The sequence below is a fragment of the Podarcis pityusensis genome (genome assembly GCF_964106645.2).
Source record: "Podarcis pityusensis genome assembly, chromosome: 18".
NCBI lineage: Eukaryota > Metazoa > Chordata > Lepidosauria > Squamata > Lacertidae > Podarcis > Podarcis pityusensis.
Window position 1 is genome coordinate 6,405,940 of NC_138043.1, and position 26,597 is coordinate 6,432,536.

Genomic DNA, 26,597 nt, shown 5'->3' on the forward strand with positions numbered 1-26,597 from the left:
GGTGAGTGTGCGTCAGTAAACGAGGGGAATTAAGACTAAGAGAGCTGAGTGGGGGGTGCTGGTGTAATCTCTCTGTATACAAGTTGTACAAGTGACAACAAAGTATTTCAAATGTTCAACGTTTTGTTTTATAATGAATTACTCTGTTTATTCCATTTAATAAATATTTTCCACTGCAGAGATTGTACCAGAGGACAATATATGGAATAGTTTATAGTCTTCAGTGGTTAAGAATATTTTTATTAGTTTTAGAAAGGTATGCAAAGAGACAGCTCACCTTGTTATTAGTAATTTGTCATTACAGTACAGTATTAATAAGTGTTAATGAAACAGCATCAAATGTAGAAATTTTAGGTTTGCTACATAGAAATTCCTCAATTTCCCATCCTTCAATATAGCTCCCATGTACTATAGCTAGTCTTCCATATCAGCGACTATTACAACTGAAGTGGAATTCAAATTCATTACAAGTTATCCCAATAAACTACAAATATTTCCTAGCCTTACAAAAATCTTTACTCCAGTATCCAATGCCGGGTCAGAATCCTAAGGTCAAAGCCATGTTATGAAACAACTATAATTATAATTATAATTATAATGAAATGATTGTAGAATGTTGTATTATTTTGCTGTTGTTAGCCACTCTGAGCCCGGCTTTGGCTGGGGAGCGCGGGATATAAATAAATTATTATTGTTGTTGTTGTTGTTTTAAAAAAGAGAGCCTGGCTTTTGGCAGAGGCGTCCACGATTGGGTCAGTATGCAACGTAACTTGCAGAGAAGAGGGGCGCGGGTTCCGGAGGTCCGGAGGGATCCTGGGTCCAAACCATACTCACGTCCGTCTCCAGAAGGTTGTGCATGCTCGTCTCTGCCACTTCCTTCGACTCCTCGAACTTCTCCAGCGCTTGCCGCAGCTCCTCGTCCGGGATCTTCCCCTGCCGCTTCTTTTTGTAGTCAAAGTCTAAGCGCCGGCCTTCCAGCTTCTTCAGATGGTGCTGCAGAGAGGAGAAGTCGAGGGGGGGAGTGAATTCCTCCCCGCAGAAGCACAAATGCAGTGGTACCTCTGGTTGCGAATGGGACCCATTCGCAACATGAGCAGAACGCAACCCGCGTCTGCATGGGTCGCGATTTGCCACTCTGCGCATGATGTCATTTTGAGCGTCTGCATGAGCGGTGAAACCCAGAAGTAACTCTTTCCGGTACAGTGGTACCTCGGGTTAAGTACTTAATTCGTTCCGGAGGTCCTTACTTAACCTGAAACTGTTCTTAACCTGAAGCACCACTTTAGCTAATGGGGCCTCCTGCTGCTGCTGCGCCGCCGGAGCACGATTTCTGTTCTCATCCTGAAGCAAAGTTCTTAACCTGAAGCACTATTTCTGGGTTAGCGGAGTCTGTAACCTGAAGCGTATGTAACCTGAGGTACCGCTGTACTTCCGGGTCGCCGCGGGACGCAACCTGAAAACGCTCAACCTGAAGCAAACGCAACACGAGGTGTGACTGTAACAGCAAGTTTTGGGGTCTTGAACCTCGCCCTGATCCAGAAGCACGTTAGCAACCTTGCAGGACGTGTGCAAACCACGAATAAAGACTCATCCAAAAGGCACTTCCGGCGCCAAGCGAAGTGGTCAAGGGACTAGGGGCCAGATTCAGTGTGCTAGCAGAAGCCAGTGCAAAACTCCCAACACCACAACAGGGGTCTCCCCCTCCATTGCACCTGCGTCCCCCATGCCTCTCCCAAATCCCGGAGGGTTGGGAGAACTCCCAGCAAGGGGGAGGAGAGGAGAGATTGTTCCGTCAAGCAAGTAGGAACACTGGTCCTCAAAGATCTCCTCTGGCTCCCAGGATGTTTCTGAGCACCATTTAAACTGCTGGTGCTGAGCTTTAAAGCCCTAAATGGCCTGGGTCCTGTAGACCTGAAGGAGTGTCTCCACCCCCATCGTTCCGCCCGGACACTGAGGTCCAGCGCCGAGGGCCTTCTGGCGGTTCCCTCCCTGCGAGAAGTGAGGTTACAAGGAACCAGGCAGAGGGCCTTCTTGGTGGTGGCACCCGCCCTGTGGAACACCCTCCCATCAGATGTCAAGGAAATAAACAACTATCTGACTTTTAGAAGACATCGAAAGGCAGCTTTGATGGCTGGCGTTATCGTGTGCTCTTTTATATTCAGTTGGAGCGGCTGGAGCAACCCAGTCAGATGGGTGGGGTGCAAGCGATAAATTATTATGATAACTAGTTCGCTGACAGAACAATCGTATCAGCGCGAGGTTGAGTTCCACCCTAGGACTTGAGACCCAAGGTCCAAAATCCCCGTTTGAGTATGAAATGATTCATTGCCTCTCAATCTATCCAAGCTCATGGGGTCGGCTTGTGAGGATAAACAGGGCAGGGGATGGGGGAAGCGAAGAGCATCCAGCATTTCCTTATTTACAAAAGCATTTCTGCACTGCCCCATCACAGAATCATAGACTCATAGAGCTAGAAGGGACCTTCAAAGGTCTTCTAGTCCAACCCCGTGCAATGCGGCGATCAGAAGTATCAGGGTGCAACTACAGAACATTAAACACTATTGAAAGCAACAGAAAGAATCCTAACTAGTGACTGAATACAGGTAGGGAGCCGTGTTGGTCTGATGCAGTCGAAATAAATAAAAAAATTGTCCAGTAGTACCTTAGAGACCAACTAAGTTTGTTCTGGATATAAGCTTTCGCGTGCATGCACACTTCTTCAGATACCAATTAGTCAGTTTAAAAAGTCACTATTCAGATACTGAACAGTCAGTTTAAAAAGTCACTTCCAGGTTTGCAGCGTTCAGGAGCCAAAACGTTCAAGAACTAAGCTGTTCGAAAACCGAGGTACGCCTGTAAAGGTAAAGGGACCCCTGACCATTAGGTCCAGTCGTGGCTGACTCTGGGGTTGCGGCGCTCATCTCGCTTTACTGGCTGAGGGAGCCGGCGTACAGCTTCCGGGACACGTGGCCAGCAGGACTAAGCCGCTTCTGGAGAACCAGAGCAGCGCACGGAAAGGCCGTTTACCTTCCCGCCGGAGTGGTACCTATTTATCGACTTGCACTTTGATGTGCTTTCGAACTGCTAGGTTGGCAGGAGCAGGGACCGAGCAATGGGAGCTCACCCCGTCGCAGGGATTCGAACCGCCGACCTTCTGATCGGCAAGTCCTAGGCTCTGTGGTTTAACCCACAGCGCCACCCGCGTCCCAGGTATGCCTGTACCACAATGAAAAATATAGGCAATCGTTACGCAAAACAAACAGATGAAATGGCACAGCTGCATAAAAAGCCCTTTGAGAGATTCCCCCAAAGCCAAAAGCACAGCCTCTGCTCTGCATACAGAAGGTCCCGGGTTCAAATTCCCGACATCGTCTGGGAGTGGGAAACCCGTTTTAAACTCTGGAGAGCTGCTGGCTGTCTGTGTAGACAATACTGAGCAGGGCAGACCAGCACAAGTGTCAGGCTTCAGGGACTCTGCTTCCTCGCTGCCCTTTGGCAGTAGATAAGCAGAACAAAAACAAAAAAAACAGAGACATCACCTTGCCAACAAAGGTCCGTATAGGAAAAGCTATGGTTTTCCCAGTATGGTTTTTCCAATGTATGGAAGTGAGAGCTGGACCATAAAGAAGGCTGATCGCCGAAGAATGGATGCTTTTGAATTATGGTGCTGGAGGAGACTCTTGAGAGTCCCATGGACTGCAAGATCAAACCGATCCATTCTTAAGGAAATCAGCCCTGAGTGCTCACTGGAAGGACAGATCCTGAAGCTGAGGCTCCAAGACTTTGGCCACCTCATGAGAAGAGAAGACTCCCTGGAAAAGACCCTGATGTTGGGAAAGATGGAGGGCACAAGGAGAAGGGGACGACGGAGGACGAGATGGTGGGACAGTGTTCTCGAAGCTACCAGCATGAGTCTGACCAAACTGCAGGAGGCAGTGGAAGACAGGAGTGCCTGGCGTGCTCTGGTCCAGGGGGTCACGAAGAGTCGGACACGACTAAACAACTAAACGACTAAACAACAACAACAACAACAACAACAAGCAGAACAAAGCGAAAGGAGTCTCTTACCAGTTCGACGTTTTAATGATTACAGCGAAAGAACAAAGCATCCATTCCTAGGGATGAGGTGCTCCCAATTAAGGGTTCCACCCACTGCCCCCCTTGTCACTCCCGCCTCTTGCAACCTAATATCACGACCACTGTGCTTTCTGTGTAGCCAACTTATCTGCTCTCCTTGGGCTGAGCAGATGGACGCTTTCCAGAGAAAGTGAGTCTGTTAACTCTCTCTCTCCCAGTTAAGATTTCAAGGGGTCAAATAAAATAATGGATGTACCGTGCTATATTAAAGCAAAAAAACTTGTTTTGATGAATTGGAAGAGATTCCATTGCGCACATGGATTGATAATATAGACGGATTAGCTACATATGAACGAATTGCACGTCGACGCAAATTAAGAATGGATAAATAGGTAGAAATCTGGAATGAATATTTAAGCGATGAGGCGGATAGTGGGGGGAGGAGAGAGAGGTGGGGAAATAATGTTAAAAGGGTGCAGTCGTAGGTATATCAGTGTATTTAAATCTGCATTGTCAAATTGTGTTATTGTTACAGTGGTACCTCGGGTTACATACGCTTCAGGTTACATATGCTTCAGGTTACAGACTCCGCTAACCCAGAAATAGTGCTTCAGGTTAAGAACTTTGCTTCAGGATAAGAACAGAAATTGGGCTCCGGCGGCGCGGTGGCAGCAGGAGGCCCCATTAGCTAAAGTGGTGCTTCAGGTTAAGAACAGTTTCAGGTTAAGAACAGACCTCCGGAACGAATTAAGTACTTAACCCAAGGTACCACCGTATTATGGTTTTTGTTGTAGTGTCTTTTGCGGTTGTTGTTTGTATCGAAAAAATGATTAAACACCGTATTTTTCGCTCTATAAGATGCACCAGACCATAAGACGCACCTAGTTTTTGGAGGAGAAAAACAAGAAAGAAAATATTCTGAATCCCAGAAGCCAGAACAGCAAGAGGGATCGCTGCGCAGTGAAAGCAGCGATCCCTCTTGCTGTTCTGGCTTCTGGGATAGCTGCGCAGCCTGCGTTGGCTCCATAAGACGCACACACATTTCCCCTTACTTTTTAGGAGGTGAAAAAGTGAGTCTTATAGAGCAAAAGATATGGTATTTTTTTTAAAAAAAAACTCTCTTTCTCCCAGTTCTTCTCCTCCTAGCTGTTCACCTCCCAGTTCTTCCCAACTTCTGTCTTCTACACTATGCCCCTCTGCAAACCACTGCTCCAAATCTATACTGTCCTCCTGCTCCTCAGCATGGACCCCGACGACAAGGCAGCTGCCTACATTCTTATCCTATCAAGTGCAACCGCGGTTACCTGGATCTCTTTCAAGTCCTTGTCGCACAAGTTCTGAAGGGGGTCGATGAAGTTCTGCTTGACCTCGATGTCCAGAGAGTCCTTAACCTCGGCCAAGCGCTTCATGGACTCGCCAGCGTCGAGAAGTGCGTCACCTTCGTGTGGGGCAAAAGGGAAACAGCAGCGCCGGGAAAGCGGGGATGAAGGGAAGAAGAAGAAGAGTTTGGATTTGATATCCGGCTTTAACACTACCCTAAGGAGTCTCAAAGCGGCTAACATTCTCCTTTCCCTTCCTCCCCCACCACAAACACTCTGTGAGGTGAGTGAGGCTGAGAGACTTCAGAGAAGTGAGACTAGCCCAAGGTCACCCAGCAGCTGCAGGTGGAGGAGCGGGGAAGCGAACCCGGTTCACCAGATTACGAGACAACCACTCTTAACCACTACACCACACTGGCACTGGGAGAGACAAGATAGCTGGTTAAAAGGAAAGTATACCGAAGGAACGGAAAATATTGTTTATGTACGCTACGATGGCTGGAAGGATGCTGCTTGCCCAGAGTTGGAAAGACAACAAGATACCCACTAGGGTGGACTGGCAGATGAAACTATTGGATTACACAGAGATGACAAGATTAAAATCAGAAATCAGGAGGATCAAGAGAACGGGACAAATTTATATCGTATCTGAAAGACCACTCTTTGGCAGGTTTTAAATAACTCTTGCAATGATACATAGACTTTGGATACAATAAGGTAAAGGTAAAGGGACCCCTGACTATTAGGGCCAGTCGTGGCCAACTCTGGGGTTGCGGCGCTCATCTCGCTTTATTGGCCAAGGGAGCCGGCGTACAGCTTCCGGGTCATGTGGCCAGCAGGACTAAGCCGCTTCTGGCGAACCAGAGCAGCGCACGGAAACGCCGTTTACCTTCCCGCCGGAGCGGTACCTATTTATCTACTTGCACTTTGAAGTGCTTTCGAACTGCTAGGTTGGCAGGAGCAGGGACTGAGCAATGGGAGCTCACCCCGTCGCGGGGATTCGAACCGCCGACCTTCTGATCAGCAAGTCCTAGGCTCTGTGGTTTAACCCACAGCGCCACCCGTGTCCCATTCATTCATTTGCATCCCTGTAAATAATACACAGTTATAAAAGTTACTTAAAGAACCCACAGAGGGGAGGAGGGACGTTTTGAGATTCGAAAGAATCTTGTGCAATTTTAATTTTTTTTTTTTGTGATCAGGAGTGCAAAGGAATTTGTAAAATCAAATAAAAACTATTCTAAAAAAACCCAACAAAATATCTTTTAAAGATAAAAGAAATAAAAGGAAAGCAAGAAAGCAAAGCAGCCTTGACAAGGCTATGCAAAATCCACAAGGGTGAGACCGGACAGGCCACCGTTCAGCGACACAGTGTCTGTTCTGCATGGGGAAGATCCCAGGTAGGGGACGCCTCTCTCTGCCCCAGCTGCAACAAAACATGTCTCTCCTGTAGTGGTCTCTATGGCCACAGGAGGCGCTGTAACTCTCCAATGGTTAAAGTACCCTCTTCCATTGTCACCTGAGACACAGACGGATGCCAACCAAGCAACCTAATGTTAATAGTAATATGGGTAGGGCGCCCTCACCGAAATTGGAGTCTTCGCCCAGCTCCTTGCCGTAACGGATCATGGTCTCTCCTAGAAGGCCTTCCGACTGCGGGTAGCCTGGGTTCTTCACTTGCCCTCGGATTTTGGACACGGTGTTCAGCATGGTCAGCTTGGCCCGGGACGCTGGTGTAGAAAAGAGACGGCAGCATAGCTGTCAACTTACAGATTTGAAAATAAGGGACCAGCAGCCTCGAAAATAAGGGATCAGCAGCCATAATAAAGGATTTTAGTCAACCAGCTGAAATATGAAGTGAAAAGGGACCAGATAATTTCGGGGAGCAGCGCCGGTTTTTAGCCCTTCGTTTCCAGAGGTTGCTGCTCAAGACACCAGCCGATGAAATACTGAAATCACCGTATTTTTCGCTCTATAGGATACACCCGACCATAGGATGCACCTTGTTTTAGAGGGGGAGAACAAGAAAAAAAAATCTCCCGCTCTCTGCTCAGCGCCCCTTCAGCGAAGCGGCAGGAGAAACGGAACCCCTTCCATTTCTCCTCCCGCTTGGCTGAAGGGGCGCTGCGCAGCTCTTCCTCTCTGCTGAAGCCGGGAGAGTCTTGCTCTCCCGGCTTCAGCTAAAGGAACCCGAAGCCTTCGGAGCGCAGCGCGAGTTCCCGCTGTGCTCCAAAGGCTTCAGGCGGTGTGCACCGACCCCTCTCGCTCTCCAGGCTTCAGCAAAAGCAACGCAAAGCCTCCGGAGCGCTGAGGGAGTGCTCCCTCTGCGCTTTGCATTGCTATCGCTGAAGCCAAGGAGCCTGCATGCGCTCCACAGGACGCACACACATTTCCCCTTAATTTTTGGAGGGGGAAAAGTGCATCCTATAGAGCAAAAAATACGGTAAATAACTACAAGCAGCAACCACTTTTCACACAAAACGAAGTCCAAGCTACGAAGATGATGCTGCAGTTCTGTATCTTTTCTCTCGTGCTCCATCTGCAGCTCTCAGTTCCATCAGGTGGGGCGGGAGGAAGGGGGGGGTGAATAGCGCCCAAAGTAAACCCGCAGATCAGACCATCTATGCTAGTCTACCACTACAAATCTATGGGAGAAGCGCTTGTGGTCCTTCCCTTGTAGCCCTTGCAACACCTGCCCGTGCCTCCGCCTCCTCCTCCTCTCTCTGAACTGCTTTCTCTATGGTTGCCCTCGCTCTCCTCTCAAGGCTCCTCAGCAATTCATGGGCCGTGCCAGGCTGCCCATCTCATCCAGGTCCTTTGGTGGCGCAGCCGCAGTACGGCCTAGTGGGAGCGGCGGCAACGGGCAGAGGGGAGGCCCCAGGCAGAGACACTCAGTTCGGTGGCTGCGAGGAGGATGGTGGCGGAAGGGCCCGAGGCTCCCGCCAGTCCCGGTGGGGAGGAGCTCCCGGGGGCTGACACAGTTGGAGCCTCCCTCCTCCCTGGCCGGCAGGGAGGGAGGGAGAGGAGCTGCTTCCTTTGAAACCTGGGAAATTTAAGGGACATCATCAATAAGGGGCAGCACCGGGACACGGCGCTGGGATAAGGGAGTTTCCTCCCCAAATAAGGGACGGTTGACAGCAATGGATGGCAGCCACACGAGAGTTTCCATCAGACCGTCTTGCCAACGAGTCAAGGCGATTGCCAATAATTAAGCAGGGGAGGGAAACAGGAGAAGCAGCCTCGGCGGCCAAGAAAAAAAAAACTATTGTCTTAGAACGACCCCAAAATATCAGGTAATGGTCGTTTTTCCAGGATCGCAGGCAGAAAATAGTCCAGCCCGGAACTTGCCAGAAGTGAGAGGGGTGTGTGTGCGCAAAAGCTACGGACTCCCTGATCTTCTGGCAAAGATCCAAATTAATCCCTCGGGTCCTCTTTGCAGAAGTGGTTACGGGAAGCCTGCTGGAATGCAACCCAAATGCCAAGAATCGGGAGCAGGCCGCACGGACCGCCTTGCCGGCTGGCTCAGCAGCAAAAAACACAGTGCGCGTCGAAAGCCACCTTCAGCTCAAAGGGACAGGTCAGTAAACGGGGGGTGGGAAGACCCCTTCTCTTCCTGAAACCCTGGAATGCCACGGTCAGCACAGGCGATATTGGGCTGGACAGGCCAGTGGCCTCGACTCAGTTCTCGAGCAACTTCCTGTGCTCCCAAAATCATGTGCTCTATCGGAACCACAAAGGCTTTATTTTGGGGGAAAGAGCCACAGCTCAGTGGCAGAATATCTGCCCTGCGTGGTGCAGAAAGACACAGGTTGAAGCCCTCAACCCCATGTCAAAGAGCAGTTCAAAGTTGGGAGTTAACTCTTTATTAGCAAAAGAATGATATCCTCAGGTTTGGCTGGGTGTCAGGTCTAATGCGCACAGCAGCTCATCCCGGAAACTGTTTAGGGGCCAAGAAGGTAGAGAATGAATAATATTTTTAAGCCCCATAAAATTTGAGAACAGAAGTCTGCTGGCTGTCAGCTCAGCTTAAAGTTTGTTTTAAAATTTTAAAAACTGATGGTGATCAGACACGATGCTAATCATAATCCTCCAGTAAAAGGTGAACTCTAGCAAACTTCACTGAATGCAGTAAGACATTTAGGGCATATCTAGGAAAAGGAAAACTCTGATCCTAAACCTCCAGTGCCTCGCGGGACATCTTCAGGAGAAGAAGGCCACAAGAGACTAATGCCCTGCGGGACTTGACATCTTTCCGCAGGGCCTGCAAGACGGAGCTGTTCCACCAGGCCTTTGGCCAAGGCACAGCCTGACCCCCTCCTTTGGTTATCCTCACAGAACTCTAGCCCAATGGTTGCCATCAGTTTGATTTGAACTGATTTTATAATGAATTGATTTTAGAATGCTGTATTATTTTACTGTTGTTAGCCGCTCTGAGCCCGGCTTTGGCTGGGGAGGGCGGGATATAAATTTATTATTATTATTATTATTATTATTATTATTATTATTATTACCCCGTGAATCAGTTGCCGAGGCTGAAAGTCCCCACCTCCCCACAGCCGTCTAAGTTAAGGTTACCAGATGTTTTTCAATGAATCCGGGGACACTTTTCAACTTCAATGGATTTTGTATGGGGACTGATTTGTAAATCCAGGGACTGTTCCTGGGGATGTCTGGTAACCTTAGTCTAAATCCCCTCTGTTATGTATTGAAGTTCTCACCCTGGGCCAGCAGGGGGATACTGTAGATAGTTATGCAAATGAAGGATCGAAAGTGACGTTCAGTGATTGGATAGTTTTAGGAAGTTGCTACAGTAACGTTGTACTGGAGCTCTATATAAGCAGGCTGACTGAGCCCTTCAGTTCAGTTCTGTTCTGGCCTCTGAATAAACAAGAGCTGTTAAAAGAATCGCTGTGTCGTCTGATATGTTCACCCACAACTTAACACCCTCCTCTCCAGGGCTTTCCCCCAAGCAATCAGAGACTGCGCCTGCGTGCAGCCTGCCACTGCTCCACCCATTTCAGCCCTCTTCTGGTTCTGGGAAAGGGAGCTTGTCGCTGCAGGAAGGGGAGGAGACACCTGAGACTCTTACCCAGCTGGACTCATCTTTGCCTCTTGGCCTCCCTCCTCTCCTGCCTGGACCTCGCTCTGCCACAGTCTCCTCCCACTCACTAAACCCTGTTACCCCTTCAGCTTCTCCTCCCAGTCTTCTCCCTCTGACCACTCACCGTTGTCCCACCACCCATCCCCTGGCTCTGAGCCTTCTTGCCTTGGGGGCTCCCCAGCTGGTTTTCCCTACTATTCCTCTGCGTCCAACTAGCCCATGATGTTTCAGCATCTCTCAGTAGGGCTGGGGGGGAAAACTCCTGTCTGAAACCCTGCTAAGCCACTGATAGTCGGTGTAGATCAGGGCTTCCCAAACTTGAGGTTTCTGGCTATTTTCGGACTACAGTTCCCATCCTCCCTGACCGGTGGACTTGCTAGCTAGGGATGATGGGAGTTGTAGTCCAAAAACAGCTGGAGAGCAAAGCCTGGGAAACTCTGGTGCAGATCGACAAACTGCCCTTCTATAAGCCACTTGTTTCTCTGTGGGAAAAGTGGTTAATATCTCCTCCGAAAGACAACATGAGCTCACCCATTATTGCCTACTAAAAATGTAGGTGTACAGGGGAATACTGTGTATGTTTTCAGGCAGGTCTGGAGAAACCTTTTCACTCCCCCCAGCTTATGGGAGCCATTTACCAGTGAGACGCAGGAGGGGGTAGCAAGGCAGTGAATGAGACTCTTCACTTTAGGTTACCGTACTTTCCCCCCCCTTTAAAAATCATGCTAAAAAGTGCGGGTCATCTTATACATGGGTAGCGCATAGGGTGGATGTTTGATTGGCTGTTGCCGAGGCTGTCAGCTGCTACGGTGCGTGTTATTGGTTGCTGTGTCAATGGGTGGTGTTGATTGGCTGACGCCCTGGCACTGGCAGTTGGGTGGGCGATTGGCAGCTTCTGCAGGTGAGCTATTTTTTGACAAACTCCCCTAAAAAAAGCTCCACAACCCTGGGTAAAGGTAAAGGGACCCCTGACCATTAGGTCCAGTCGCGGACGACTCTGGGGTTGCGGCGCTCATCTCGCTTTATTGGTTTAACCCACAGCGCCACCCGCGTCCCTCAACAACCCTGGGTAAATCACAGCAAAAAAAAAACTCAACAACTCTGTGCTATCTCCCCCCATTTTCTTAGATTTGAGTCCTCCCTGCAGGCAGAAGAGAGGTACTGTGCAATATTTCTGGGCCATGAAGTTATCTGGCACCGGGCTACCCCTCGGGACTTCTGACTCTGAAAAGGTGGGAGAGGGGGAAAGTTTAAATAGCACACCTTCTCAAGAGCCTGCTCAGTTGGATAATAATAATAATAATAATAATAATAATAATAATAATAATAATATTTATATCTCGCCCTCCCCAGCCGAAGCCGGGCTCAGGGCGGCTAACAACAATAAAACAGTACAAAAGTACTGTCTTAAAAGTGTTCCTTCCGCTACTCTAAAATGTGGATTTCCCCTCCCACTGCAGTTTTTGTATCTAGCTTTTTATTTCCGATATTTTTAGGATGTCGCAAGCCGCTTAAGAGACTTCCTTTGGAATGCGAGGCAATGCAAGAGCCACCAACAGGAATAAATGAAATAGGGGCAGGGTGCGAGCGCACATAGCTCAAGCACATCCTGGCTGATTAAACCAGGATCCGATCACCAAAAAGCAGTCAAAGAAGTCGCCACAAAAACTCAGCAGAAAACTGTTTCCCCCCGTGACCACGAAATACAGATCAAGTAAGAAAAATCACACACAGAGGTCTAAGCAAAAACAAAACAAGAGTCAGAGACCGTGGTATCAGTGAAAAAATAGTGTGTGTGTGTGTGCGCGCGCGCGCATAGCACCAGCTACAGAATAAGATGCAGGCGACTCCATTACGCCAGATGATTTCACGTTGCATCGAGCAACGTTAAGTGAAACAAAACCACCCGTCCCTTTCTGGCTGCAGAAATGGGTTGTGCTGTTTTTTTCCACCCGAGCGAAGTGCCAAAATTCCCATGCAGATGTTCCACATCAAAATCACAGCTTTCTGCTGGAAGAGCACCGCCTCTTGTCTAGCAACAAGCCACCGAGCTGTTTTATGTGCTGTCTTTTTTTAAAAACTCTGGGGTGCTGGGGAATGGGGGCTGTGGATGTTGTCCAGGCACAGGCAAACTCGGCCCTCCAGATGTTTTTGGGACTACAACTCCCATCATCCCTGACCACTGGTCCTGCTAGCTAGGGATGATGGGAGCTGTAGTCCCAAAACATCTGGAGGGCCGAGTTTGCCTATGCCTGGTGTTGTCGGACTCCAACTCCCATCATTCCCTACCGCTGGCTGCGCTGACTGCTGGGAGCTGGAGTCCAAGAAGGTCTCAAGGAAGGAAGTAGAATTCGTTTCAGAAAGCAAATGCTTTTTTTTTTTTTTAAAGAAGCAATTCTAGACAAAATTCACAAAATATGGGGGGGGGGGGGGCTCAGCTGCCACTTACCAGGATTGGGTTGGAGGTATTCCGTAGTCCTAGCCAAGACTTCTGTAACAGCCTTGCTGGTGAGATCCACTTTCTGTAGAAATGGAAACAATGCATTGACAATATAAAAGCAGCAGAACAGCAGGCCACAGTTAACGCCAATGGCTGGAGAAGATTAACCACTTTCAGTGGAAATGCAAATCCAGAACATTGTTATTAAAAAAGGTAATGGTAAAAGGACCCCTGGAAACTTTTAATAAAGAGTATTGTCAGATCAGATGAGATATATATACCTATATATCTAGTAAAGGTAAAGGCCCCGTGGACGGTTAAGTCCAGTCAAAGCTGACGATGGGGTTGCGGCACTCATCTCGCTTTCAGGCCGAGGGAGCCGGCGTTTGTCCACAGGCAGCTTTCCGGGTCATGCGGCCAGCAGGACTAAACCGCTTCTGGTGCAACGGGACACCATGACGGAAACCAGAGCGCATGGAAACACTGTTTACCTTCCCGCTGGAGCGGTACCTATTTATCTACTTGCACTGGTGTGCTTTCGAACTGCTAGGTTGGCAGGAACTGGGACAGAGCAAGAGGAGCTCACCCCGTCGCGGGGATTCGAACCGCCGACCTTCCGATCGGCAAGCCCAAGAGGCTCAGTGGTTTAGTCCACAGTGCCACCCGCATATGTTATGGTGGTGGTGGTGGTGGTGATTGAATTTATATACCGCCCTATACCGGGAGGTCTCAGGGCAGTTCACATAAAAAGATCACAGTATATAAAATAAAAATAATATCAATAACCCAATAACAACCCCCCCAAAAGAGCCACATTTTAAAAGGGTATATGTCCATCAGGTCAACCAAAGGCCTGATTAAAAAGGAATGTTTTTGCCTGGTACCTAAAGGTGTATAATGAAGGCGCCAGGTGAACTTCCCTGGGGAGAGCATTCCACGGATGGGGAGCCACTGCAGAGAAGGCCCCGTTCTCGTGTTGCCACCCTCCGCACCTCTCGAGGAGGAGGCACATGAAGGAGGGCCTCGGAAGATGATCTCAGGGTGTGGGTAGGTTCATATGGAAAGAGGCGGTCCTTGAGGTATTGTGGTCCTGAGCCGTTTAAGGCTTTATAGGTCAGGACCAGCACTTTGAAGTGGGCCTGGAAACTCATTGGTAGCCAGTGCAGTTGGACCGGGAGACCAGGATCGGTGTAAGATGCTCAGACCGTCTTGCAACCTGGCCGCTCAATTCTGTACCAGGTGAAGTTTCCGAACCATCTTCAGAGGCAGCCCTACGTATAACGCATTGAAGTAATCTAACCTCGAGGTTACCAGAGCATAGACATGAATGTGCCATCCCCGCATTGCACCCATGTGCAACGTTGCTTTTCCTCTACTCACCTTTTCCATTTCCTTGAAGTCTTCATCTAGCTTGGTGCCCTCTGCTCCTCCAACCTTCTCGCTGACCATCTTTAAGGAAAACAACAAACACAAAGCACGTTTCAAAAGGCAGCTGCTCAGTTAACACACTATTTCAGAATTGTCAACTTTTTTTCCTTACTTGTTTTGTAGGAGAAACAGATTGAGTACCTTTCAATTATCTTGCTCTTTTATTGAGGATTTTTTTCCTCCATAACAACAACTAAAAACAGGTAGGTAGCTGTGTTGGTCTGACGCAGTCGAAATAAATTTAAAAATTGTCTGGTAGCACCTTAGAGACCAACTAAGTTTGTTCTGGGTATAAGCTTTTGTGTGCATGGTAACTGAAGAAGTGTGCATGCACGCAAAAGCTTATACCTAAAACAAACTTAGAACCTAGAACACTGAAGATGGTGACAGCAGCCACGAAATTAAAAGACGCCTGCTTCTTGGGAGAAAAGCAATGACAAACCTAGACAGCATCTTGAAAAGTAGAGACATCACCTTGCCAACAAAGGTCTGTATAGTAAAAGCTATGATTTTCCCAGTAGCGATGTATGGAAGTGAAAGCTGGACCATAAAGAAGGCTGATCGCCGAAGAATGGATGCTTTTGAATTCTGGTGCTGGAGGAGACTCTTGAGAGTCCCATGGACTGCAAGAAGACCAAACCTCTCCATTCTGAAGGAAATCAGCCCTGTGTTCCACAGGGTGGGCGCCACTACCGAGAAGGCCCTCTTCCTGGTTCCCTATAGCTTTGCTTCTTGCAATGAGGGAACCGCCAGAAGGCCCTCGGCGCTGGATCTCAGTGTCCGGGCTGAACGATGGGGGTGGAGACGCTCCTTCAGGTATACTGGACCGAGGCCGTTTAGGGCTTTAAAGGTCAGCACCAACACTTTGAATTGTGCTTGGAAACGTCCTGGGAGCCAATGCAGATCTCTCAGGACCGGTGTTATGTGGTCCCGGCGGCTGCTCCCAGTCACCAGTCTGGCTGCTGCATTCTGGATTAATTGCCGTTTCTGGTCACCTTCAAAGGTAGCCCCACGTAGAACGCATGCCAACCTAACCTAGAGTTTCCTTCCTTCCTTCCTTCCTTCCTTCCTTCCTTCCTTCCTTCCTTCCTTTTCTCTTTATCTCCCTTCCTCCCTTCGAAAAAGGGTGGGGATCTGATCGGAAGAATGTTGTAGCTTGGTTAGGACAAAAAAGAATGGGGGGGGGGGGATTAGCATCTACCTAGGGGACCACTGCAAGCAGATAAAAACATTAGCAGGGTTTTAATCTCACTTGCAATGCAACAAACGTTATGGAAAATATGGATTGATATGGAATATAGGCTACGGAATAATATGCAGTTTTAAATGTTAACAATAGGACCCACAGAGGGGATGGGGGGGGGGAGTCTCAAGATTCAGAGAAATCTCCATACATGGATATGGATATGTATTTGGCAAAATCAAATAAAAACGATTTCAAAAAAGGAAAATGTTGTAGCTTGGTCTTCCCTTTTCCTCGTTTCCGTCTCTGTACCTTCCTCTCTGCCGCGCTCCTGCAACAGCACGTCCATCATTGCGACGAACACAGAACAAACATTGCTCTAGCTGAGCCTATAAAAACAAGAGGATAAAGGCCGCCGGAGTTTTAAAGCTCAGTTAAAGAAAGGTCTGGGCAAAGTGCCGAAAACGCGAGCCTCCGCGGGGAAGTGATTCCATGGATGGGACGGTACCACTGTAGAGGTCCTTCTCTACGGTTGAAACTCTTCTCTGCAAGATGACATCTGTTTGTTCCAGTGCAAAATAAGGTCAATGGGAGGGCAGATGCTCCTTCGGATGTGGTCCCCACCAGGATGACAATTCGCCTCCTTCCTTCCTGCCTGCCTTCCACCACCACCGGCAAGGTCATCTCTGGAGGGTCACCCGCTTCTATGGGAAAAGCAATGCCCTTGGAGGGGAGGCGGGAGGCTGCTTGCAGGGTCTCAGTCTGCGGAGCACGAGACTCTTCATCTCAGGGCCATGCGTTCAAGCCCCAAACTGAGCAGAAGATTCCTCCGTTGCCGGGGGCTGGAGTAGATGAGCCTCGCGGTCCCTTTCCAACTCTGCAATTTCTAAGATGAAGCATTCAGCCCTGATACAGTGGTACCTCGGGTTAAGTATTTAATTCGTTCCAGAGGTCAGTTCTTAACCTGAAACTGTTCTTAACCTGAAGCACCACTTTAGCTAATGGGGCCTCCTGCTGCAGCCACTGGAGCACGATTTCTGTTCTTATCCTGAAGCAAAGTTCTTAACCCGAGGTACTATTTCTCGGTTAGCGGAGTCTGTAACCTGAAGCGTATGTAACCTGAAGCGTATGTAACCCGAGGTACCACTGTACAGTCATTGTTGTTGTTGTTTAGTTGTGTCCGCCTCTTCCTGACCCCCTGGACCAGAGCACGCCAGGCACTCCTGTCTTCCACTGCCTCCCGCAGTTTGGTCAAACTCATGTTGGTAGCTTCGAGAACACTGTCCCACCATCTCGTTCTCTGTTGTCCCCTTCTCCTTACGCCCTTCATCTTTCCCAACATCAGGGTCTTTTCCAGAGAGTCTTCTCTTCTCATGAGGTGGCCAAAGTCTTGGAGTCTCAGCTTCAGGATCTGTCCTTCCAGTGAGCTCTCAGGGCTGATTTCCTTCAGAATGGAGGTTTGATCTTCTTGCAGTCCATGGGACTCTCAAGAGTCTCCTCCAGCACCAGAATTCAAAAGCATCCATTCTCTGGCGACCAGCCTTCTTTATGGTCCAGCTCTCACTTCCATACATCACTAGATACAGTCATACCTCGGGTTAAATATGCTTCAGGTTGAGAGTTTTCAGGTTACGCTCCACGGCGACCCGGAAGTAATGGAATGCGTTACTTCCGGGTTTTGTCGCTCGCGGATGTGCAGACGCTCAAAACGCCGTCACGCGCATGCGCAGACACGGCGAATCGCAACCCACGCAGACGCAGGTTGCGTTCGTTTCAGGATGCGAACGGGGCTCCGGAACGGATCACGTTCGCATCCAGAGGTACCACTGTACTGAGTGGCAAGGCCCTTCCTGAGAAGGGATCCTGTAAAGAGGAGGGAGGGCAACATCCACCCATGCACAAATCTGTGGCACAAGAGCTGTACATACCAGCAGCAGAAATTCCCCAGGCGCCAGGCGCGTGCCCAACTGCGGCCACATGGAGATCTCTGGAAGCCAGGTTGGCGACAGACATCTCCATCTGGCTGGCCCTTCCAGCTTCCTTAAGCAGGTGGCAGAAGAGCAATAATTTATCTCCCACCTTTTTCTCCAGGGAGCACATGGTTTAGCCCCCATCTCAGTTAATCCCTACAATGACCCTGTGAGGTAGGCGAAGAACTTCATGACGGATCGGGGATTCGAACCCTGATCTCCCAGGTCCTGGTCTGACACTCTAACCCAGCCTTTCTCAACCTGTGGGTCCCCAGATGTTGTTGGACTACAACTCCCATCACCCCTAGCTAGCAAGGCCAGAGCTCAGGGATGATGGGAGTTGTAGTCCAACAACATCTGGGGACCCACAGGTTGAGAACCGCTGCTAACCATGACACCACCCTGGCTTCCTAGAGTCCAGATGTTATGGGGCAGCTCTATAAATTAAGTAGGTATATAAATATGCGGAAAGCCAAACACCACTTAGAGAAAGATCTGAAATATATTCCTTCAAGCTTGAAGTTGTTTTATTCTGGATTGTTTTATTGGATGTTTTAAGGTGTTGTAAACCGCCTTGAGACTCTTTCTTTAAAACATAAAGGTAAAGGGTAAAGGGAACCCTGACCATTAGATCCAGTCGTGACCGACTCTGGGGTTGCGGTGCTCATCTCGCTTTATTGGCTGAGGGAGCCGGCATACAGCTTCCGGGTCATGTGGCCAGCATGTCTAAGCCGCTTCTGGCAAACCAGAGCAGCGCACGGAAATGCCGTTTACCTTCCCACCAGAGTGGTACCTATTTATCTACTTGCACTTTGATGTGCTTTCGAACTGCTAGGTTGGCAGGAGCAAGGACCGAGCAACGGAAGCTCACCCCATTGTGGGGATTCGAACCGCCAACTTTCTGATCGGCAAGTCCGACCTAGGCTCTGTGGTTTAACCCAAAGCACTACCCGTGTCCCTATCTTTAAAACATATAGTGCTATAGAAAAGTAATTAATTATAATTATAACTAAAATAATAATGAAAGGGGAAAAGATGGCCCCCAGACATTCTGTTGTGCGTGACTCTGACCCAGGTTCAAGGTGGCATTTGGTGATTAGCCGATATATCTGAGTTTCTAACTGTGGCACACATGCCTTACCTAAAAAACCCACCACACAGACAAACATCCTGCTATCATGAAGTTTCAACAAATGACTCACTTGGGCACACAGTGCGCTGCGGACTGCAGATAAATATTAGGCTGATCTGCACGTTTGTGTGCAACTTTCTCTCTTTGGCACTTTCACTTTGAACTAGTTACGCCCAGTGCAAAGTGCTCTAGCCATTTTTCCGGAGCCTGGAGCTCAGGGTGTAGCGCGATCCCTGGAAGTCTGGAGACCCACTACAGATAGGACCGAGCTAGACACTGTGGTCTAAACCACTGAGCCTCTTGGGCTGTTCAGAAGGTCGGCGGTTCGAATCCGCACAAGAGGTGAGCTCCTGTTGCTCTGTCCCAGCTCCTGCCAACCTAGCAGTTCGAAAGCACACCAGTGTAAGTAGATAAATAGGTACCACTGTGGCGGGAAGGTAAACGGCGTTTTCGTGCACTCTGGTTTCCGTCACGGTGTCCCATTGTGCCAGAAGCGATTTAGTCCTGCTGGCCACATGACCTGGAAAGCTGTCTGTGGACAAACGCCGGCTCCCTTGGCCTGAAAGCGAGATGAGCGCCGCAACCCCATAGTCGCCTTTGATTGGACTTAACCATCCAGGGGTCCTTTATCTTTTTACCTTTACCTAGATGGACCTATAGACTGGTTTAGTGTCAAGGCAGCTTTCTGTGCTCCTAAGAAGCCTTAATAGGCCAGAGATTGAAATCTTTGCCGCACATCAGCAATTGACGCTGCTGAACAAGGAACCATATTGCTTTCAGTGCTGCAAGGGGGAGCAGGCCTGCTCAGAGATTTCTGTGAACACTCAGGTCCTTCTAGCTCCAAGCCTGCTCTCCAGAGATGTGCAAAAGAGACACCCGCAGCTTTGAGAATGTAAAGAAAGAAAAAACCCTTACCACGGCTCATTGTGATCATTTATTTACTCAGTGCCATCTATGTGCATAAGGGACGCGGGTGGCACTGTGGGTTAAACCACAGAGCCTAGGACTTGCCGATCAGAAGGTTGGCGGTTCGAATCCCCGTGATAGGGTGAGCTCCCATTGCTCGGTCTCCGCTCCTGCCCACCTAGCAGTTCAAAAGCACGTCAAAGTGCAAGTAGATAAATAGGTACCGCTCGGGCGGGAAGGTAAACGGCGTTTCCATGCACTGCTCTGGTTCGCCAGAAGCGGCTTAGTCCTGCTGGCCACATGACCCGGAAGCTGTACGCCGGCTCCCTCGGCCAATAAAATGAGATGAGCGCCGCAACCCCAGAGTCGGCCACGACTGGACCTAATGGTCAGGGGCCCCTTTACCTTTTTATCTATGTGCATGGCACACTGAAAATACAGGTGCGAGGGCTCGGGGAAGAGGGAGGAAAAATGAAGGGGGGGTATTTTTTTCTGGGGGATTTCCAAGTTTTCACATCTCTATTTACAAGTGAAGCAACATGGGCAAAAGGTACCTATAACAAGAGCACTGGCAGCCCAGCCTGTTTCTCCACCTGAGGCAAAACAACAAGAACAGCAACCATTTGTTACTTGTACCCTGCCCCTTTGACAGTGTCGCCCCAGCCACTCTAGGCGGCTTCCAACAGAACGTAAAAAGTATAATGAAACAACATTAAAAGCTTCCCAGAACAGGGCTGCCTTCAGAAAGTTTTGACAACTTGGCTGGGCTCTAAAGAAAGGTGCTGCCCTGTTGTGGATGTTTAGATAAAAGTAAAAAGGTAAAGGACCCCTGGACGGTTAAGTCCAGTCAAAGGTGACCATGGGGTTGCGGCGCTCATCTCGCTTTAAGGCCAGCATTTGTCCGCAGACAGCTTTCCGGGTTGTGTGGCCAGCAGGCCTAAACCGCTTCTGGCGCAACAGGACACCATGACGGAAACCAGAGCGCACGGAAACACCGTTTACCTTCCCGCTGCAGGGGTACCTATTTATCTACTTGCGCTGGCGTGCTTTCGAACTGCTAGCTTGGCAGGAGCTGGGACGGAGGAACACGAGCTCACCCCATCGCGGGGATTCGAACCGCTGACCTTCTGATCAGGAAGCCCAAGAGGCTCAGCAGCTTATTACGTTATTAGACCACAGTTTATTACGTACCAGCATGGCTGCTTTTGCTTTTTTTGCTTTTGCTTTTCAATCGGGCTACGCATTGGCAGAACCCAGACTGCATTCCACAGGCACGGCTTCCACTCCTCCTTGGCCGGCCTGGTTAGCCCCCTTCTTTCCTGCCTCCTGCAACCAGAGTACAGTCCAAGTGTGTCAAGGGGGGGAATTCGCCCCCGCCCACCCCCGCATTCCAGGCTGTTGGACGGCTTAGCTCAGTCTCCTCCCGAGAACTTGGCTGCAGTCTCAATTGTACTGCACGTCTCAACTCTCAAGCATAAAAACGCCGTTTCCAAACTCCTTTGGGGGAAGCCAGGAGTCCTGGAACGCCTCACATGCCAAATTTTAGCATTCCGCCTGCTGCAGCAGTTAAATCAGGCATAGGCAAACTCGGCCCTCCAGATGTTTTGGGGACTACAACTCCCATGATCCCTAGCTAAGAGGCCCAGTGGTCAGGGATGATGGGAGTTGTAGCCCCAAAACATCTGGAGGGCCGAGTTTGCCTATGCCTGAGTTAAATGGAATTGGATAACCCCACCCGCTCCCTTCGATGAGCAATGCATTTTTTACGTGCGAAAGTTTTGCATGAAAAAGTTTGCTGACCCCTGCTTTAGACTGAGCATGGGTAGGCAAACTAAGGCCTAGGGGCCAGACCATAGCTGTCAACTTTCAGATTTGAAAATAAGGGATCAGCAGCCTCGAAAATACAGTGGTACCTCGGGTTACATACGCTTCAGGTTACATACGCTTCAGGTTACATACGCTTCAGGTTACAGACTCCGCTAACCCAGAAATAGTGCTCCAGGTTAAGAACTTTGCTTCAGGATGAGAACAGAAATCGTGCTCCGGCGGCGTGGCAGCAGCGGGAGGCCCCATTAGCTAAAGTGGTGCTTCAGGTTAAGAACAGTTTCAGGTTAAAAACGGACCTCCGGAATGAATTAAGTACTTAACCTGAGGTACCACTGTAAGGGATCAGCAGCCTCACCTCTCCCGGGGACAGTCTACGGGATATCTAACAATCCGGGATAGCAGCAGGAAACGGCGCTGGAATAAGGGAATTTCCCACAAAAAAAGGGAAGGTTGACCAGCTATGGGTCAGACCCTGCCCCCAAATGCAGGGTTTCAGAGGCAGGGTTTGTCTCTAGGGCTACCAGCAGATGCCCAAAGAAGAGACCTCCCCCTCCGTTCTCCAAAGCGCTGCTCCAGACCCAGGGAAACAAGTTTTGCTTTATTCCTTTTGCAACCTGGGCATCTTGGCTGCAGCCAACTCAGCCTGGGCTGCTGGACCTGTCCGCTTCCTGTCAACAGCCGCCAACCTCAGAAAGTGATGGGCTTGCAGTTCGATGGGATGCAGCGGAGGAAACCGCATGTGAAAAGGAGGATGTACTTTCCACCCCCCGAAAAAATAAACCAAAGTGCTGAAAGAGGAGCTCCGCCAAGGCTGAGAACAAGCAAAAATATTTTCAAAGAGTTTCCTCTTGCAGGCCACGTGGAAGCGACCGATGAGCTTTTTGCAGGGCATTTGATTTTTTGATCAAGCTGCCTGCTTCTCAGGGAGCAGCTGAGATTACTCGGCAGCCAACAAAGGCCCGTATAGTAAAAGCTATGGTTTTCCCAGTAGTGATGTATGGAAGTGAGAGCTGGACCATCAAGAAGGCTGATTGCCGAAGAATGGATGCTTTTGAATTCTGGTGCTGGAGGAGACTCTTGAGAGTTCCATGGACTGCAAGAAGATCAGACCTCTCCATTCTGAAGGAAATCAGCTCTGAGTGCTCACGGGAAGGACAGATCCTGAAGCTGAGGCTCCAAGACTAAGGCCACCTCATGAGAAGAGAAGACTCCCTGGAAAAGACCCTGATGTTGGGAAAGATGGAGGGCACAAGGAGAAGGGGACGACAGAGGATGAGGTGGTTGGATAGTGTTCTCGAAGCTACCAACATGAGTTTGACCAAACTGCGGGAGGCAGTGGAAGACAGGAGGGCCTGGCGTGCTCTGGTCCAGGGGGTCACAAAGAGGCGGACACGACTAAACGACTAAACAACAACAACAACAACAACACCTGCTGCAGATTTATTATTTCAGGGCTTTTAAGAGGTTGCCCTGAACGAACTGCGCCTGGCTGCAAGCAAACTTTGCCAGGAGAATCAGGGGAAATCATTTCCACTTTACGTTGCTCCGAACTTAAGCTCTCTGTGCTGTGCGTACTGCTAGCACCATGCACGCCGATTTGTTCTTTTTTTTCTAAATAACTCGCTGGTTTCTGGCCCTCGTGACGGAGGAACAATTCTTAGCAAGTGTTTACCCAGCTTAAAGCCTTTACCCCACACGGCCGGTTTGATCTGCCGAACTGGCATTACATAAGGAGCCGAGATCTTTCCACGTGGCAGCTCCTACAATCTGGGGCTCCCTGCTCACTGACGCTAGGTGTTGGGCTTTGGCAGACGCCCAAAACGTTTCTGTCTGTGCAAGCCTACCTAGACATGCGAAGTCGATCTGCGCTTGAATCCACTTTTAGTTCAGAATGCACACTTTGAAATGTCGACCGTAGTCATTTTGCTTTTTATAAACTTGTTTCTTGACGTCGATTTTAGCGTTTTTTTATATTCTAGGTAAGCTGCTTGTGGGTTTTATCTACGGTACAAATCTTGCTAAGTAAGTCGTGGGGTTTTCAAGCTTCACAGCACCTCATCTGCCCTGTCCCATAAAATCACGGTATCATAAGAGTTTGAAAGGAACCCCAGAGTCATCTAGTCCACCCCCCCTGCAATGCAGGAATCTCATATAAACCGATAGCCGTCCAACCTCTGCTTAAAAACCTCCAAGGAAGGAGAGTCCACAACCTCCTGAGTAAAACCATTCCACTGTTGAAGGGTCCCATTGCACCCAAGGTACAAGACCCCCAAATAAATGGAGATCTGATTTAGCATACTTATTTAGCAAACAAATTATGCCATGCAACTAAGTGGCATGATATAAGGTAAAAGGTAAAGGTAAAGGAAGGGACGCGGGTGGCGCTGTGGGTTAAACCACAGAGCCTAGGGCTTGCCGATCAGAAGGTCGCCGGTTCGAATCCCCGCGACAGGGTGAGCTCCTGTTGCTCGGTCCCTGCTCCTGCCCACCTAGCAGTTCGAAAGCACGTCAAAGTGCAAGTAGATAAATAGGTACCGCTCCGGCGGGAAGGTAAACGGCGTTTCCGTGTGCTGCTCTGGTTCGCCAGAGGCGGCTTAATCATGCTGGCCACATGACCTGGAAAAACTGTCTGAGGACAAACATTGGCTCCCTCGGCCAATAAAGCGAGATGAGCGCCGCAACCCCAGAGTCGGCCACGACTGGACCTAATGGTCAGGGGTCCCTTTACCTTTAAAGGTAAAGGACCCCTGGATGGTTAAGTCCAGTCAAAGGCTACTATGGGGTTGTGGAGCTCATCTAGCCGCGGCTGCCCAGTTGTACATCGCTGTAATGATGAAACATTTCACAGAAAATCTCCCGTTTTGGAAAATATTCCGTCCCACAGCAGCATAGTTACGAAAGGTTGTAGTCAAAGGTCGCTATCCTCAGAGTAGACCCACTGAAATTAAAAGGGGATCCCTTACTTGAATCATAGAATTATAGAGGTGGAAGGGACCGTAAGGTTCAACTCCCTGCAAGGCAGGAATCTTTTGCCCAACCTGGAGCTCAAGCCCACAACCCTGAGATTAAGAGTCTCATGTTCTACTGATTTAGGTTCATCAATTGCACTGGATTTAGTCCTAGCAAAATTTACAACCAGGGATGGATGGGATGGGAGGGGTTCAATGCAATTCACATTTAAGGGCAAACCTCCGTAATTCACACGTCCTGAAACAACATGGGGGAACGGAACCCAGACATCCTTCAAAGTGTGCGCTTCTCAGAATTCTGCAGCGCAGTTCTCCAAACAAGTAGCACGTGCAAAACATGCATATACAGTACTAGGGTAAAGCGTGCATACAAGTGTATATATCGTATTTTTTGCTCTATAAGACGCACCAGAACATAAGACGCACCTAGTTTTTGGAGGAGGAAAACAAGAAAAAAAATATTCTGAATCTCAGAAGCCAGAACAACAAGAGGGATCGTTACGCAGCAAAAGCAGCGATCCCTCTTGCTGTTCTGGCTTCTGGGATAGCTGCGCAGCCTGCATGCACTCCATAAGACGCACACACATTTCCCCTTACTTTTTAGGAGGGAAAAAGTGAGTCTTATAGAGGAAAAAATATGGTATTTGTGAAAACATGTTGTGTTATATTGGGGCAACTGCTTTGCAAACGTGTTTTAGGCAAATCTGGGTGGGTGTGTTAGGAGAGACCTTCTCATTTTCAGGAGGGCTTAAAAACAATAAATCACAAACCGATGTGGAAATGTGAACTTAAGACTAGAATAAAAAGAACAACCGGGAGAAAGTGAAACCGACAGATCAATCCAGCCCTAGATACAAGTCCAAATTTCCTCCCGCTGTCTGTACACTTGGAAGACAACAACAGGCCAGAGCCACAGCTTTCGGCTGCACGACCCTCCTCTCTCGGTGTTTGTTCACGTGGCCATGTTTGCCTACCTGAACACTAAGATCTTCCTTCAAAGACCCTGTTCTAGAAAGTGAAGTGATAAGCTACTAGAGAACGGGGCCTTCTTGGTGGTGGGCCCAGTAATGCAATAGCTTCCTGAGAGAAGCTCGCCTTGTTCCTTATATATGGCCTTTTTGACACCAGAGGAGAACATCCTTGCTTAGACAAGCCTACATAGGTTGGTGCAATTTTCATCTGTTTTGGCATTTTAACTCTTGCATTGAAATAGGGAAATTTCAGGGAGCATTCTAGCCAATGCAAATTCTCCCCACGTTCGAAAGTCACATGTAGATCTCAGCTGGCGAGGGAATCAAAGAGAGCCTGGGACCAAGAAAAACAGTAGACCTGATTTTTACTGCGATACCGTTGCATGCTTTCAAGTATGGTTGCAATTTTTTACTTATTTATTCTCTTGGGCTTTTTAATTGCATTGGAGCTGTTGAGGGCTTAGTGTGGTTTTAACCTGAGCTGCAAAGTGTTGCGGTTATAAGGAGTTTTTTAGGGCATCTTAGGGCAGGATCTAAACAGGGTGTTCCATCAGTGGAAGGATTTTCAGAACAGAAACTCCACCTCCCCGAATCTACGGCAGAGGATTGAGGGAATACCTAGAGAGTTAGCATTTGCAACCGAGGTGGGTATCCCATTGCACCAACAAAAATCCTTGCAAGGAGTGGTCTGCGTCTTGGTGTTGTTTTGGATGCAACCCTTAGGCTCTTATTTCTGTTGTTTGCTTTTAATTAATAGTAATTAAATACTGCTTGGTAAGCCACCAAGGGAACATTATTAAATTAGTACAGAACACACACATACCCCAGGTCCATAAGGAAAGACAAAGACCGCGTACGAGGTGCCAAACTGTGCATTCTGCCGAACACAAAACAGCAACAGCAACAACCCACACGGTGCACCGTATTTTTTGCTCTATAAGACGCACTGTTCCCCTCCTAAAAAGGGGAAATGTGTGTGTGTCTTATGGAGTGAATGCAGGTGGGAGGCTTTGCTCAACGCTCCCTTTTTTTTTTAAAGTGAGTGCGGCTCTTGGGGGAACCTTAGCCGCGCGCTGCTTCTCCCGGGCGGGGGATGAAGGCTCCCCTTGCCCGGGAGAGGCTGCGCGCAGCTAAACAAGAAGCCAGGACAGCAAGCGGGATTGCAGCGCTGCGATCCCACTGGCTGTCTTGGCTTAAGCCTGCGGAGGCTTCGCGGGCTATCCCAGAAGCCAGAACAGTGGCTGTTCCTTCCCCCACCTCCCAGAAAAGCCCCC

General features: G+C 49.1%; 1 protein-coding gene across 1 annotated transcript in view; it reads right to left on the reverse strand.

Moving 5' to 3' along the window:
- Nucleotides 1-26,597, reverse strand: part of SH3GL1 (SH3 domain containing GRB2 like 1, endophilin A2) — a 54,911-nt gene that overhangs the window by 9,860 nt on the left and 18,454 nt on the right. Inside the window, 5 exon segments of the mRNA XM_080988566.1 lie at nt 759-993; nt 5,382-5,515; nt 6,983-7,126; nt 12,947-13,019; nt 14,318-14,386. Of these exon segments, the coding sequence (XP_080844692.1) occupies nt 759-993; nt 5,382-5,515; nt 6,983-7,126; nt 12,947-13,019; nt 14,318-14,386 (655 nt within the window).